General features: G+C 43.9%; 1 protein-coding gene across 1 annotated transcript in view; it reads right to left on the minus strand.

Moving 5' to 3' along the window:
• Nucleotides 1-163: 163 nt before the first annotated feature.
• The window catches only part of LOC111974544 (rho guanine nucleotide exchange factor 28-like), a 42961-nt gene continuing 26422 nt past the window's right edge, over nucleotides 164-16702 (minus strand). Inside the window, exons 7-25 of the mRNA XM_024002315.3 lie at nucleotides 16275-16326; nucleotides 15716-15836; nucleotides 15519-15643; nucleotides 15073-15213; nucleotides 14656-14906; nucleotides 14401-14526; nucleotides 14037-14154; nucleotides 13589-13849; nucleotides 13248-13324; nucleotides 10503-10681; nucleotides 10134-10216; nucleotides 9664-9855; nucleotides 9400-9528; nucleotides 9030-9163; nucleotides 8572-8619; nucleotides 8119-8394; nucleotides 5563-5814; nucleotides 4204-4534; nucleotides 164-3309 (exon numbers count right to left, since the gene is read on the minus strand). Of these exons, the coding sequence (XP_023858083.1) occupies nucleotides 3113-3309; nucleotides 4204-4534; nucleotides 5563-5814; nucleotides 8119-8394; nucleotides 8572-8619; nucleotides 9030-9163; nucleotides 9400-9528; nucleotides 9664-9855; nucleotides 10134-10216; nucleotides 10503-10681; nucleotides 13248-13324; nucleotides 13589-13849; nucleotides 14037-14154; nucleotides 14401-14526; nucleotides 14656-14906; nucleotides 15073-15213; nucleotides 15519-15643; nucleotides 15716-15836; nucleotides 16275-16326 (3093 nt within the window). The 3' untranslated portion in view covers nucleotides 164-3112. The remainder of the gene's footprint in view (nucleotides 3310-4203; nucleotides 4535-5562; nucleotides 5815-8118; nucleotides 8395-8571; nucleotides 8620-9029; nucleotides 9164-9399; nucleotides 9529-9663; nucleotides 9856-10133; nucleotides 10217-10502; nucleotides 10682-13247; nucleotides 13325-13588; nucleotides 13850-14036; nucleotides 14155-14400; nucleotides 14527-14655; nucleotides 14907-15072; nucleotides 15214-15518; nucleotides 15644-15715; nucleotides 15837-16274; nucleotides 16327-16702) is intronic.

Raw genomic sequence — 16702 nt, forward strand, 5'->3', positions numbered from 1 at the left:
GGACGGCATTATGTTGAAAATGTATTATTACTGAGTAATTGCATCAGCTATTATATTGATAGTATCCTGGCACGAATGGGAACAAGACAACATGGCTAGTTACCATGAGGTAGAGCCTATGTAAAACTGTGAACTATTCACACAAAATAAAAATGCTATACAATTGCTGGTTATGCATTTTATAGTATTTAGTTAATATGGCACAAGGCACAGGTTTCTTTCAATTATACATATATTACAACTTAAGGGGGAAGACATCCATATTACACAACATCAACAAAAACATAACATTATACAATGTGTCTYCCGCATTTAACCCAACCCCTCTGACAGTGCATGAATACGTCACAATAAATAACATACAAACCAACTAAAAATAAACCAACATACATGTCATCTGTATTTCTCTTTAGAGTAATAAGCAACGTATATTAAACAAACTACATCTTGACAATGGACATTTGGCACATAGTAGAGTATGGGTGCTGAGGGTGCTGCAGATCTGGATAAAAATAAAAATATGAATAAACATTTCCACTTTGCTAGTCCTGTATTAGCGGACCAATATAGCCATCTATAGCGCATGCAAAAAAATWATAATTTTGCAGCACCCCCCACCCCCAAACATCTTCCCAATGCCCCTAGTATATAACAACTCAAAGAGATCCCCAAAACTCCCCCCAAAATGTGCATGTCATCAGTAAAAAAATGTATTACATTTTTTTGCGGTGCACTGAAAGTGCTTTATCTTGAAAACTTAACAGCTGATTAGTGAACAAAATACTCAAATATAATTTTTGAACAAACTACACCTTTAACACTCTTATGGGAGTGCCCTGCATCCCTGTATTTCAAGGAGGGAAATTTAGACCATCATAAAAGTGCAACTAGTTTTGACAAGGGAAGCACAATAACACAAAGCGCACCAAATTAAAATACCTATAGTTTTAAGGAGCTTTTGGGCACAAAGGAAAATTGGTTTGAGTATGCACTAAAGAGAGGGTTACTTACAAAAAAACACATACTGCACTCCTAGAATTAATGGCGACTCGAGGAACCCCGGAGATCCTCAAGGATCACCTGGAGTTCCTCAAGGAATCATTGCTAGTCAATGGTTCATATTTGCACCTTTGGTTAGTTGAAAGATCCTTGGAGGAACCTTTAACGTTGCAATGTGACAACAGGTTCCTGGAGGAACCATGTAGTGGAGGCGTGGCTTAGTTAGGGCGTGGCGATAACATGTATATATTTTTTAAATGTCATTCCTGTTCATCTGTTCTGATCTATTGTCATCACACGTTAAAGTTGAACACTGACAGTTTTGTAGCTTCAATGAGGCTTACAGAGATTTAGGAGTTCCTCGAGAGCCTATGCAATTCCCAAAGTTGGAATAGTTACAATGTATTACTATATGTAATCAGCTATGTTTATATTATTATTATGAAATTCTTATTAATATTATATTAGAATATGTAACATGCATAAATATTGAAGGAAATTTGAAATGTACAAACTTAACATGATTAACAGGAATGACATTTAATCTCATGGGTGCCTAAAAATAACTATCTGAAACCACGCATCCAATCTTCAAAGAGGCTGCCACCTCTACAATATATATACAATATATATATAAAATATATATGTATTTTACCTCCTTTTTCTCCCTAATTTCAAACTTGTCTCATCGCTGCCACTCCCCAACAGGCTCTGGAGGCGAAGCTCAAGTCATCCGTCCTCCGAAACATGAACCGCCAAACCGCGCTTCTTAACACCCGCCCGCTTAACCCGGAAACCAGGCRTATGACGTCGCCGGAATACTACCATCGGTCCTGGGATTCATCATTACACACACCTGGCACTCATCATTACGCGCACCTGTTAATCATTATGATTCACACCTGGACTTCATTACCTTCATATGTTCATATTACCTTCATATGCTCTTATGTTCACTCACCAGTTGGTATTATTTTTTTGTACCGGAGTGTAGCCATATGGAAATGTTTTGTTGTTTTRTTAAACGCTTCAACTGCACCTGCTTCCCGACTCACAGCTCCATTATTACAGGTATACTCAGTGAATAAAGATCTATTAAGGGTCAACATCTAAATATTGCTCCCAGCGTTGATCAAAGCCCAGAATGCTTATATCATTGATCTGACTGAGTTCCAATCACGCCTGCCTCTTTGTGAATGAGTGGAATCATGAACAGTGGTTTGTCCATTATGTACACCTGGATTTGACTTTTTAGCAGCACATTCTCCACTCTCTCAAACGGTTAACTCTGCCCTTTCACGGCACAGGCCGAGAGCGACGTGAAATGAACTACCCAGCTTGCAATCGGCTCAATAGGAAACTAGTCTAGAGACAGTGTTTGCGAGATGCCGGACTAAAGGTAATTTAACTGTCCCGCACCCCAGCCGTGTCTACAGACATCCCCCAAACAAAAAACGATTCTCAGAGAATGAGTGCACAACTGGTAAATAGTCGCTTATAGATATGTCAGTCAGGTGGCCATCTGCTGGCGGAGACTTATTGCAGTAAGTTGAAGGGCTCTAGCTAGTTTTACTTAGCCAGCTGGAAGGATGAAGTAAGAAGCTAACGTTAAATGGAGCCTACCTCAGCAGGAGAAAAAAGTTATAACTTTGCTTTATAGAGTAAGCTACTGATACAGACAGTGATGCGAGGCTAAGGCAGGCTGCAAGGCGGAAGCAGATGAGAGAGGGATGTTAGTACAGTGGTTCCTAAAGTTGGGGTCAAGGCCCAAAGTGGTGTTCCCTGAGAAAATCTGTACTAATCTGATCAAACAAGCTATGAACTTAAATGTTTCAGTATAAACATTMAAATGGCATATCTTCCCTAAAGGCCTACATTAAAATGCAAACAATACAGTACAATACAGCTAAAAATGTAATGCTTTTTTGTTTCGTCGCTTCCRGACCTCACAAACTCAAACCCTAGTTACGGCCCTGCATTCCCATTTTTTTGTAAAAAACWTTTACACGCACACACACACACAAAGGCAGAGAGGGGGTACATTGATAGATGTACATAAGGCAGTTGGCCACTGCACACTTCTCTTCCATCACTCTATCAGTCTTGTCATTCTTCAGAGGTACGCAATGTTCTCCTCTCCCCCATCCTCCCTGTTCTTTCCATTCAAAGAGAAGCAGGCCTGTGGGGTGAGCAGAGGAGTGAAGGAGGCCGAGGCGGGGAAGTTCTCCTCGTACAGACCCAGGCCTGTGACCCCTGACCCCAATGAACCCAACAACCCCAGGGTCAGCCTGTCCCGAGGAGGGCTGAAATCTAACAGAAGAAAACAAGGAACATTATCGACCGATCCCAAATCAACCCCTTGCACCTCCATCAACCTCTTGCCCCTCCCCATATGCATTTGGGTGGATCAGAATGGACAAAATATTTGTAAGAAATATGTCATTATACCTAGCATATCACAGAACAAGCTGGGGTAACTGTTACCACATTTCTTAAACTAGGGGTTCTCAAACCTTTTCTGTCCGGGGACTCCTTTATGTGATAGAAAATTCATCAGGGACATAATCAGAACACAACTCGAGTGAGATAWAAAATAGCAAACAAGGAGTTCTACTATGACTTTGGCAGTGCACGGCCCGATGAACCAAGTCTTGGGCCCCGGAAGGAACATTTTAGGCCCATCTCTTATCTCTTAACATCGGAGAGAAAAGAATTCAAGCACATTTCTTGCAATTCTACACATTTATCATGGGACAGAGATATTTTTTGTTGTTGCAGTTTTAAAGCTAATATCCTGCAATTCTACACATTTCGCCATGAGGCAGAGAGAACACTTAGCAGTTTTAAAGCTTAAATTACAGTGCATTTATGGTTGTTTTTTTACTTGGGGGGAATACATAATTGGTGGAGTACTGTGGTTACACCAATATCCCTGTGAGCCTCCCAGGCCCTTGTTGCCCAGGGTTAAGAACATCAATTATAGATTAATAATATTACATTGTATAACATTCTTTAAACGTATTCCACGTGTCCCTTGGCCAGAATTAATTTAATATGTTGTTTTTAGTAATGTTCATCAAATAAATGATGACAATAAATCAAAATATCTGTCCGCAGTACCCGCAGACCCCACTTTGAGAACCCCTGGCTTAAAATCCTCTGAGATCCACACARATCTGCTGTCTATGACAGCATCATACTCACTGTTGTTGTTGGGCCCCTCATGTCCTGTGGTGAACCTGCTCCTAAAGGGGTTGTTTGGGGAGCTTCCTGACTGGAGGTGGCTGTGCTGGGGGTGAGCATAGTGTTGGTGTGTCAGTGATTCTGTGGATGGTTTACTGTGGGCCTGGCTGAGCAGAGTGTTGAGGCTGTTATAGAGGCTGGGCCTGAGGCTCAGGTTGGGGCTATGGATGGGGCTGTGATTGGGGCTGTCCTGGCTCTTTCTCAGGCCAGAGTGGAGACGATTCTGTTGGAGGGAATGGAGAAGAGCAGCCTYGTTGCCGTCCAGGCTGCCTGACCGACTGTGGTTGGACACCTGAGGGGAGAGGAGGGGGAGAGGGTGGGGAGAAGAAAGTTGTTTTAAATATCAGCAGAGCACACTCACAAACACAGACACACACAATCCTAMCAACCTTACACATTCGTTCATATTTCCCATTGTTCTCTCTCAGTCACACTTATTCACTCACTCCTTCCCTTTCCCTTTCTCTGTCTCAACCCCCACCCCCCCCTTTCCCTCCTTGTACCTTCCCCACATACCTAATCTTGTTCACCAGACACTTCCACCCAACGCTCGGAAGGTCTGGTGGATCAATGTGTCAATCCTGACCTTTGTTAACCCAAAGAAAGAATGGAAAAAAGTCCCAGTCCAATACAAAAAGTCCTGATCCATTGCCATTGATTATACCAGAAGCTACAAATTAGTAATGAAACTTCAAGCTCTTCCTTTGTGGGTGTATATATCCAAACAGCATGCAGAACATCAAGGTGTCAAAAGCATGGTTTCAAAAGCATGGTTTCAAAAGCTAGCTAGGGAGACCCTCCCTCCTCTGATTGTTTGTCGGACGGTCACGTTGTCGCCGACTACTAAGTCACTGAATGTATCCTTGTGTTTCCTGCCCCCATTGAAAACGACTGGTGACTGGTAGTTTGGTTGCTAGAGGTCTGTCCTGCTACTATCGGGCCATAATCAACCACCTTCCTCCAAACCTTCCCCCGAACTTCACGTCTGATGCAACAAAGAGATTTCAGCTGTTTGAGTCCATTTAGTCATTTTTATTAGGATAATTTTTTTCCCCCACAAGAATGACACACATTGACCACACAGATTTCGATGTATAGCCAGCAAGGCATCTACATTAAGTTAGCTAACTACTGTTTAGCAACTCAAATTTAGGGGAATGCTTTTACTGTCACACACACATGTTTTCTGATTCAGAGCCACGACTTTCAGGTTTAGATATTAGTATTATTTAAAAAATTTACTCCCACATAGGCCAGATTTGAGTCATTGTTCTTCCAGGCTTATCTGCACCAATTAGCCTTGGGAAGGTTACCACCCACCTGGTCCACGTCCAGCAATATCATAATAGGCAGGGAGCTCTGGCGGTTGTGTCTCCAGCTCTGGAGCAGCCTGTGCTCAGCTTCCACCCTGTCCCTGTCCCTCTCCATGCTCCTCTGACCCTCCCTCAGCCTCTCTAGGTTCTGCTGGTACTCCAACAGCTGCTGCTCCAGCTCTTCCCGCTCGCGGCGCAGCCTCTCAGCCTCCAGGTGGCACTGTCGCTCACGCTGCTCCAACAGACTCACCTGCTCCCCCTATATGCAGAAGAATAKTATTGGCATCAGAGAGATGGGATGATAGCAAGTGAATAAAGGCTTAAAATGAACATAATGTGCTATGACACTCTTATGTCACCCTATGTCATTCTTACAGTACCAGTCAAAAGTTTGGACACACCCACTCATTCAAGGGCTTTTCTTTATTTTTACTATGTTCAACATTGTAGAATAATAGTGAAGACATTAAAACTATGAAAAAACACATATGGAACGATGTAGCAACCAAACCAAGTGTTAAACAAATCTAAATATATTATATATTTGAGATTCTTCAAAGTAGCCACCCTTTGCCTTGATGACAGCTTTGCACACTCTTGGCATTCTCTCAACCAGCTTCCCCTGGAATGCTTTTCCAACAGTTTTGAAGGAGTTCCCACATATGCTGAGCAATTGTTGGCTGCTTTTCCTTCACTCTGCGGTCCAACTCATCCCAAACCATCTCAATTGGGTTGAGTTTGGGTGATTGTGGTGGTCATATCATCTGATGCAGCACTCCATCACTCTCAATCTTGGTCAAATAGCCCTTACACAGCCTGGAGGTGTGTTGGGTCAGTGTCCTGTTGAAAAACAAATGATAGTCCCCCTAAGCACAAAGCAGATGGGAAGGCGTATCGCTGCAGAATGCTGTGGTAGCCATGCTGGTTAAGTGTGCCTTGAGTTCTAAATAAATCCCAGACAGTGTCACCAGCCAAGCATTCCTACACCATCACACCTCCTCCTCCATGCTTCACAGTGGGAACCACAAATGCAGAGATCATCCGTTCACCTAGTCAGCTGTCCCCCGGCTATATCATTGTGCTASCCTACAGAGTGCTGTTAAGGCTACTGACGTGAATATATTCAGTATAGTTTTATCTAAGAAGGACAACTTTTTAAATGTTTTACAATTGACATTTTTTATGAAATTCACTGAGGAGGATGGTCCTCCCCTTCCTCCTCTGAGGAGCCTCAACTGGTTCCACCCTGTTATTGTTTCCACCCTGTTAAAATAATAATTTGACAATACCATCAAATGTTTTGCATTTTTTGGCAACTTGTAGAGATAGAAGAGGTCAACTAAACATGTAAAAATGTTGATCAARTTCTATTGTTATTCACTCTTATTTGAAAAAGAATAGGCTGCAAACAAATCGCTGGTTCTGATAATAACGTATGTCTCACTCAATAAGCATCCCCACACCATCACACCACCTCCTCCATGCTTCACAGTGGGAACCACACATGCGGAGATCATACGTTCACCTACTCTGCATCTCACAAAGACACGGCGGTTGGAACCAAAAATCTCCAATTTCGACTCATCAGACCAAAGGACAGATTTCCACCAGTCTAMTGTCCATTGCTCATGTTTCYTGGCCCAAGCAAGTCTCTTCTTCTTATTGGTGTCCTTTAGWAGTGGTTTATTTGCAGCAATTCAACSATGAAGGCCTGATTCACGCAGTCTCCTCTTGACAGTTGATGTTGAGATGTGTCTGTTACTTGAACTCTRTGAAGCATTTATTTGGGCTGCATTTCTGAGGCTGGTAACTCTAATACACTTAACCTCAGCAGCAGAGATAACTCTGGGTCTTCCTTTCCTGTGGCGGCCCTCAAGGGAGCCAGTTTCATCATAGCGCTTGATGGTGTTTGCGAATACACTTGAAGAATCTTTAAAATKTCTTAAAATTTCCCGCATTGACTGACCTGTCTTAAAGTAATGATGGACTGTCATTTATTTTTGCTTATTTGAGCTGTTCTTGCCATAATAAGGACTTGGTATTTTACCAAATAGGGCTATTTTCTCCATACCCACCCCTACCTTGTCACAACAGAACTGATTGCCTCAAACGCATTAAGAAGGAAAGAAATTCTACAAATTACCTTTCAACAGTGCACACCTATTAATTGAATTGTATTCCAAGTGACTACCTCATGAAGCTGGTTGAGAGAATGCCAAKAATGTGCAAATCTGTCATCAAGACAAAGGGTGGCTACTTTGAAGAATCCCAAATATTTGTTTACTTTTTTGTTTACTACATCGTTCCATATGTGTTATTTCATMATTTTGATGTCTTCATTATTATTCTATTATGTAGAAAATAGTAAAAATAAAGAAAAACCCTGGAATGAGAAGGTGTGTTCAAACTTTTGACTGGTACTGTATATCAGCGTTATGAGGGGCTTATGTAGTGTTCTCTTTGACCCTAAATCTCCTATCAGATTGTGCTTTGACAGTACTATGTCACCCTATGTAATTCTAAATTCAGTGTTCTGACAAGATTATGTATTTTGAGTGCTTACCTGTTGTCTCTCCCTGGCCAGACACTCTCTCTCCCAGCGCTGCTGGTCCTGTCTCAGCCTCCCCTGTAGCTTCTGAATCCCCTCCACCTCCTCTCTCCTCCTTTCCACACTCATCCTCTCTACCTCCTCCTTTTTCTTCTCAGCACTCCGCTGTTTCTCCTGCTCCTGGGCCCCATTGCCATGGAGACAGGAGGGGGTGTGTGGGAGCGGGTGCTCTAGCTCCAGTAGGAGGAGCTTTTGAACCTCATAGCAGCTGTCCTGGATGGTCACAGCTGCCTGCACACACCAATACATGGTATTTACAAACAGACCCTTTGGTGTAGGCGGATCTGAATTGATCAAAATAGGTTTAAGTAATTTGGTGATGGCTATAAGTAGCCTTCCAGGCTAAGGGATGCTACTGCCAGGTGGTTGTTTGGACACTAGGGTTAAAGAGAGTGTGACGTTTCTCACCTGCAGACTGTAGAGCAGCTGGGTCAGGCTCTGGACACTCTCTGCCACCTGCAGGATAAAATATGCCATTACAAGAGGACAGAGACAAAACTATGAAATCTGTTGGCAGTCCTTTGCCACACGAGCACACACACACGAACACACACACACACACACGTTATGTTCTATCCTCGTGGTGACCTAAAATTAACTTCCATTCAAAATCATATTTTCCTTAACCTCTAACACTAAACCTAACCCTTACCCCTTACCCCTGACCTTAACCCGTAACACTAACCTAAACCCTAAACCTAAACCCTAACCCTAACCCTTACCCTAATTGTAAACCTAACCCCAAAGCTAAAAATAGCCTTTGTCCTTATGGGGACATGAGGAATGTCCCCAAGAGGGAGAATTTTTCTTGTTTGACATTTTGGGATTTTAGCTCCCCACAAGGACCCACACCTATCCACACACACCTTCATTGGTGTTCCATTGGTGTCTCTTCTCCTCAGCTCGGTTATAGAGTGCCACAAGATGGTGTCTGGCCCTGCCCACTCGCCATCCGACAACAGAGAGGCCGAGCTCCTTCTGAGCGTGCTCAGATAGTCCACTACAGGAAGAGGACACCAAAAACAGTCCATTTAAAGAAACAGTTCATGATCATAGTACAATTGAACACTTTTGACATTCTTTCTATTTTGGGGTAAACTATTCCTTTAATGTGTGGTTGTGTGTCTCATACTCACTCTCTGTAGGCGATTCCTGGGTGATTCCATAGTCGTTGGGGGTCGTGGTTAGGGTTAGAGTTAGGGGGTTATTAGGGTTAGTGTTAGTGTATTGACTCACACTCCGCGGGTAACTCCTGAATCCTGCAATGGCTGTTGTAGCTGCAGTACTCTGGGACTCTGACAGGGGGGCTGTGGCTGGGCTCAGTGGGGGCCTCACTGGCCTGCAAGGTAGACATCAGCTTCTCCGCTACATACAAAGAGAGAGCGAGACAGAACAAGAGAGCGAGCGAGGAAAGAGAAAATAGATATTTCTCAATATACTCTCTAATATAAAAGGAGAGGGTGCAGCTGTGCATAGTGCGCCTGTGTGTGTGGTTCTCACCCTCTTTGAGTGCAGCTGTGAGTAGTGCAGTGGTCTGCGGTGGCATCTGAGCATCAGGGTCTGGTTGGACCAGTAGGTGGTGCTGTGGCAGGGGCTCTGGTGTACGAAGGGTTAACTCTGTCAGCTCGGCATACAGCTGTAGCTTCTCCTCCAGACCCCTGCAGATACGCTGGTCCTGACTTGCCAGGGTATCTGAAAGAACGATATAGATCATGGATCACACTCAGTTTAGGGGAAGTCCTGAAAATTGCAATATAATGTTGGATGGTTCCTCAACCTGAAATTAGTCTATTGGCCAGGAGAAAATGTAATCTATGGTAATAAAGTCAGCTGAAGTTTGTAATGGCTATTTAAAAGAAAACCGAACAACAGTTTCTCCTGGCCCACAGACAACAAAAAAACGCTACAAAGTGTCTGAAATGGGAATGGTTAAGTCCATGATGACTGTGTAGGGATGATTGATGTCTTACCTTGGAGTTTGTAGATCTTCTGAACTCTCAGCTCAGTGTTCCGTCTGACCTCAGTCTCAACACTTCTCTCTTCCTCAGGACAACTAACACACAGCACAGGGGTTTAGGGACAAAATCTCTCTCTCTCACACACACACACACACACACACACACACACACACACACACAGACACACAGACACAGACACACACACAGTTTGGCTCAGTCGGTAGAGCATAGCACTTGAAATGCCAATAGACGTGGGTTTGATTCCGCTGGGCCACCATTACGTAAAATGCGTGACTGTATGTCGCTTTGGATAAAAGTGTCTGCTCAATGGCTTATTATTATTATATTATCAACGCACAAACACTCACACACACTCCTCACCTCTCTACGGCCCGTCGTATGTGTCTCATCCAGGCGTTCCTCTCTTCTTTCGAGGAGGTGTGAACCTCGTACATCTCAGGCCCCACTGAGGAGGCAGAGATTAGGAACATCCCTCTCTCCTCATTGGCTACCTCTCTCACAATTAGYTTCTGCAGGGGGATGACTGGGGGCTTCTGGTCCTGGAGAGGGACAGTTTAAATAAGATCATTTTCCGGGAAAGAACACTACTGGCATCCTGTCTGACTGACGGTTCTCCCTGGCTCCCTGTTTAGTTGAATAGTTCTTAGTKTTTTTGTTCTCCTTTTTTGTTTTGTCTACTTTTCAGCCTGTTCTCTGTGAAGTACCGGAGTTCTGCAACTTTTGTTTTTGGTAAACAGCTAAATGATGGGGCTGGAGAAATGTATACACTCTTAAATTCATAGACGGAACTATGGATGCAAGGACTGACCATCCATTAAATTAAAATGATAGTACCAATCCCAGTTTACCCCTTTAAATTGCTCTTATGCCATGTACAGTTCATTTGGAAAGTATTCAGACCTCTCCCCCTTTTCCACATTGTGTTACTTTACAGCCTTATTCTAAAATGGATGAAATAAATGTTTTTCCTCATCAATTTACACACAATACTCTATAATGACAAAGASAAAACAGGTTTTTAGAAACGTTTTCAAATTTATTRCAAAGTAAAAACAGAAATACCTTATTTCCATAAGTATTTGCTAAGAGACTCGAAATTGAGCTCAGGTGCATCCTCTTTCCATTTATCATCTTTGAGATATTTCTACAACTTGGAGTCCACCTGTGGTAAACTCTATTTATTTGACATGATTTGGAATGGCACATTCGTAGATCTCCGAGACAGGATTGTGTAGAGGCATAGATCTGGGGAWGGGTACCAAGACATTTATGCAGCATTGAAGGTCCCCAAGGACACAATGGCCTCCATCATTCTTAAATGGAAGAAGTTTGGAACCACCATGACTCTTCCTAGAGCTGGCTGCCCGGCCAAACTGAGCAAWTGGGGGAGAAGGGCCTTTGTCATGGAGGTGACCAAGATCCCGATGGTCACTCTGACAGAGCTCAAGTTCCTCTATGGAGATGGGAGAACCTTCCAGAAGGACAACCATCTCTGCAGCTCTCCACCAATCAGGCCTTTATGGTAGCGTGGCCAGACGGAAGCCACTCCTCAGTAAAAGGTACAACAGCCCACTTCGAGTTTGCCAAAAGGCACCCAAAGGACTCTTAGACCATGAGAAACAAGATTCTCTGGTCTGATGAAACCAAGATTGAACTCTGTGGCCTGAATGCCAAGTATCACGTCTAGAGGAAACCTGGCACCATCCCTCCAGTGAAGCATGGTGGTGGCAGCATCATGTTGTGGGGATGTTTTTTCAGCGGCAGGGACTGGGAGATTAGTCAGGATGAGGGAAAGATGAACGGAGCAAAGTACAGAGAGATCCTTGATGAAAACCTRCTCTAGAGCGCTCAAGACCTCAGACTGGGCCGAAGATTCATCTTCCAACAGGACAAAGACCCTATGCACATAGCCAAGACAATGCAAGAGTGGCTTCAGGACAAGTCTCTGAATGTCCTTGAGTGGTCCAGCCAGAGCCCGGACTTGAACCCAATTGAACATCTATGGAGAGACCTGTAAAGGGAGTAGTACACAGCGTTGTTCCAGATCTTCAGTTTCTTGGAGATTTCTCGCATGGTATAGCCTTCATTTCTCAGAACAAGAATAGACTGACGAGTTTCAGAAGAAAGTGCTTTGTTTCTGGCTATTTTGAGCCTGTATTCGAACACACAAATGCTGATGTTCCAGATACTCAACTAGGCTGAAGAAGGCCAGTTTTATTGCTTCTTTAATCAGGACAACAATTTTCAGCTGTGCTAAAATTATTGCAAAATGGTTTTCTAATGATCAATTAGCCTTTTAAAATGATAAACTTGGATTAGCTAACACAACGAGCCATTGGAACACAGGAGTGATGGTTGCTGATAATGGGCCTCTGTACGCCTATGTAGATATTCCATTAAAAAGAATCTGCCGTTTCCAGCGAAAATAGTCATTTACAACATTAACAATGTCTACACTGTATTTCTGATCAATTTGATGTTATTTTAATCRACACATTTTTTWGTTTTTCTTTCAAAAACAAGGACATTTCTAAGTGACCACAAACTTTTGAACGGTAATGTAAGTGTCGAGATGGTGCGTTAAATCCCTGACAAAGCCAATGTATCCCATTGAATCCATTTCAGCCATTACAGGGATGTGTTTGAGAGGTCATTACAAACATTGATGGGAAAAATCGACAGGCACAAGCAAAAGTATGAAAGCGTCGCAGGAGTAAAATGGAAGCAATCAATCCAGTGTTACAAGTGGATTTTGCACCTCTCAAACACAGGAAATAGATGGCTAAAAAAGACAGACCCTCARGTGGGCGGGGGATGCGCAATGCTAGTTTTTGGTAGTTTCATGAGCCAATCATGCTAGCATGCTAGCTGTCCCCATATACTTCCAGTCATTATGCTAACACTAATGAGTTCATCTGACTCCGGGGAAGTAGGCAAAGGGCTTGATTGCCAAAATCCCRAAGCATCCCTTTAAATAATCATTTTTGTTACTTTTTKGGGGTATTTTCTTTTCCTTTTAGGTACGTAATGTAATTGCAGATAAGGCACGAGGTAATGAAATAATGATTGGAGTGTAATGTAACGAGATTGACCAAACCGGCATACCACGGCGGCAAATATGAGTCTCTGGTCCTTCTCCTGCAGGAACACCAGGACGTCAGTCAGCAGCAGAGCCAGGGTGTCTGCAGAGAGAGTGGGTGAGGGAGAGTGTTAGAATAGACACTGTTGTGGCCTAGGTTGGTGCAGCAGTATAAGCCACTGCCTCCGGAATGCATTCCGCTGCAGCATGGGGTTCGAATTCGTCCCACTGCTATTTCAGAAACTCTCTCCTCTATCTTTCCACTTTATCTATCCTATCATATAAAAGGAGCACCATTCCTTTAAAAACAAAAAAAGAACAGAAAAAATAAATACTGTTATACACACACACACTGACCTCACCCTACCTTTCAGTCGTCCTGTAGCGGTTTTCCAGTAGACAAGTCCTTTGTGCTGCAGCGCCCTCTGTTGGTGTTTTCCTAGCAGGTCGTCCTTGCGGAACACCTCGCCGCTCTTCAGCTTGGAAAGGCTCTTGTTCTCCACACGACTCAACACCTCCTGCAGCTCCTGGGCTTTCTCGTACTTGCTCACACTCATGTCCACTGCAGTGATGATGTCACGCACCTGAATGAGTGCCTGCGACAGCTCAGTGTGCTCCTCACTGCCCTCTGGAGGTAGAAGGAACAAACCGCTTCAATTCAGCGGCTATATACGATCTATACTGGCATACTTGACAAYGTTTCATTGTATAGATGTATACATAGTGCAAAGAAGCACATACTTTCTCTCTCATGCTCTCTYTCTCTCTCAATGTTGCTCTCTCCCTCCCTCCTTCTCCCCCTCTTTGTAACTGACCGGGTGTATAGTGCAGTATCCTCTCCAGTAGTACAGGGTACTTGGTGATGCGCTGAGTCACTAACAGGATGAACTCTGGCACCTCCCTTCTTCTGACCAGAGAGTTGTTACTCTGTTGCTGAAGAAGAGACAACAACTGGTGTGTGTTGAGTGAAAGATATCRACATTTTAAAAGAGGAGCCGTTGCCAAACAACTTTTCCGGTTAAAAACGGCCTCAGTGGCATCGGTAGTCATAAGAAAAGTGTAATAACACACACAAAATCAAGGTAAAATCATCCTGTTCAGTCCCTCCTTWAGGACATTATTGACCAAACATAAAAACCAAGTTGGACTAAAAAAAGAAAGCTTCCATCAGAAACATACTTTGACAAACACCTGGAACTTCTTGTTCTGCTGCTGCAGCTCTTTGAAGACTTTGACAGCCTCCGTGTGGTGACTACAAAAYTCTCCGTACACTTGCTTCATCTTCACAGCGTTGTCTTCTGAGAACTAACAGAAATAGGGAATATGAATAGGCCTTGAGTTGTCCAGAAGTGTGTAAATGTGGTGTTTGTATGAGTGTTCACAGTGAATGTGCATGTGTGAGTAATACATCTGTTGTTGTGTGTGCGTGTCAACCTGTTGCAACAGTATATCCCCTATACTGTGGATGCAGTAGTTGTGTGGGTGTCCTGGCTGGGCTGAAGCGTATCGCCGCTCCTGTAGAGATCCGAAGAGATTCCTGTGGAAGAGCAGGAGAGGATCCAGACARGGAAAGATGCGAGCCACACACTCCCAGTCCAGTTGGAGCTCATCCAGCATCCCTCGACGAAACACCTCGGACATCACCGTCAGTGTCTGGATGTGGTGCAACTCTGTCTGCATCAGCTCTACACGGGGAGAGAGAGAGACAGACATGCTTGTTCACGCACACACACACACACCAACACACCGTAGATATGAAACACTGAAATGTGTTGCCATTCCTTTGTCATGGGTACATGACCCTTGTACGTACACACACTCTCACACATGCACACACACACACTAACACACCGTAGATGACATCCTGACGTTTGACGGTGTGTTTGTCGTGTTTTCTGCAGAACTCAGTTGTGACGGCCAGACTCCAGGACTCCACCTCAAACCCCAACAGGTCAGCCGATAGGTCGCTGAGCAGKGGGGTGTCGACCGACTCTGATGGAGAGGGGGCAAAGGTCAAATTATTAGGAAAGGCACTGCAATAGACTAGCGTCCTGTCCAGGGGTGTATTTGTGCTTTCAGCTGCCTCACAYTACAGAAACAGGAGATGGAACAGAAACAGCTCCTGYCCTATGGGCCATTCTGGCTTGGACAAGGCTCCATCTGAGAAACTTAACACACACTTCTGCTGTTGAATCTTGTCTGTTTGTATGTTTACAGTAGGTGTTGATGGTGTACTTTAACAGGTCTGGTCCTTCTAGTACCCTGGTGTTGTGTAGTTGTACAGTTCAAGCCATTACCCTGTGTGGTGAGATGGTGGTCTGTGGATGGGGCGGTCCCTGTGACCTGTACCCCCTCTTCATTAAGGGAGCAGCTGTTCCACACATCACTGTCCACACTAACCCCCACAGCATCCCTCAGCCTCCTAGAGAGAGCGAGACGGGATCTATTAGTGRAGCTGGAGAGACCTGTRGAGTGTGTGTGTGTGTGTACTCACCTGTCTGTAGACTCAGAGGGGCTCTTAGATAGGGGAGCAGTCATATATTTTCTGCCTCGGGGAAGCATCGTGAGGAGGGAGGAGGAAGAGGTGAGGGAGGCAGGGGAACCCTCCCTCATCACTGAGTATGGGGGGGGGGGGGGCAGGAGAGAGAGGGAGGGAGAAGAGGGAACATGTCAAAGATGACAACATTCATCCAGCTCCATTAGAGTTGTATATAACAACACCAATTCTACTAATTGTGTTTCAAACTTCTTAACTTGACCTCTGTGTCACAAACACCCATAACAGGGACAACGCCTAACACTGTAGTTATAGCGCAATGGCACATTCATTCAGTGTGTGAGAAATGCTCAATGTCCTCACACTGCAGGCACAAGCACACGCACACGCACAYGGCCCCCATTAAACTTTAACACATTAACAGTGAGGAGGAGGGAGGAAGGGGTAAGGGAGGGAGAAGGAATACCTAACTTACTCGGCAGGAGAGATGAAGGAGAARAGGAGGAGGATGTTGATGAATGGAGATAGTAGAGGAGAGAAGGAATGGCAAACTCACTGTGTGGGAGAGATTTGGTCTTTAACATCGCCACATTCTTCTCCAGAGGCCTCTGAGGACAGGATAATCAAACCAAGATTTATTAGTAGCACTTACTTAGTAGTTCATTATCAGTACATCTACTAGCCTTCTCTAATTTGCACATGAGATTGACTTAACAGTATGGGGATGGTCCCGATAAATCTGCAGTTTGTCATTCAGGGCAGGTGGAGCATGTTATTTTGCCATTAATACGTGTCACATATCAGTTTGCAAACAATGTAAAAAATTAAATAATAATTGAGTTAATATAGCCGCAGACAAACATGGTCTCTTTTTTTGCTTTCTTGAGTAAGGCAGCTCCAAAATGCAGGTGTTTCAGCCTATTTCAGTGTTGGAGTTATGAAGTAATCTTAAGTATCTCCACACAATATATTTTGATTTGATCT

Source organism: Salvelinus sp. IW2-2015, linkage group LG15 (assembly GCF_002910315.2).
Source record: "Salvelinus sp. IW2-2015 linkage group LG15, ASM291031v2, whole genome shotgun sequence".
Taxonomy (NCBI): domain Eukaryota; kingdom Metazoa; phylum Chordata; class Actinopteri; order Salmoniformes; family Salmonidae; genus Salvelinus; species Salvelinus sp. IW2-2015.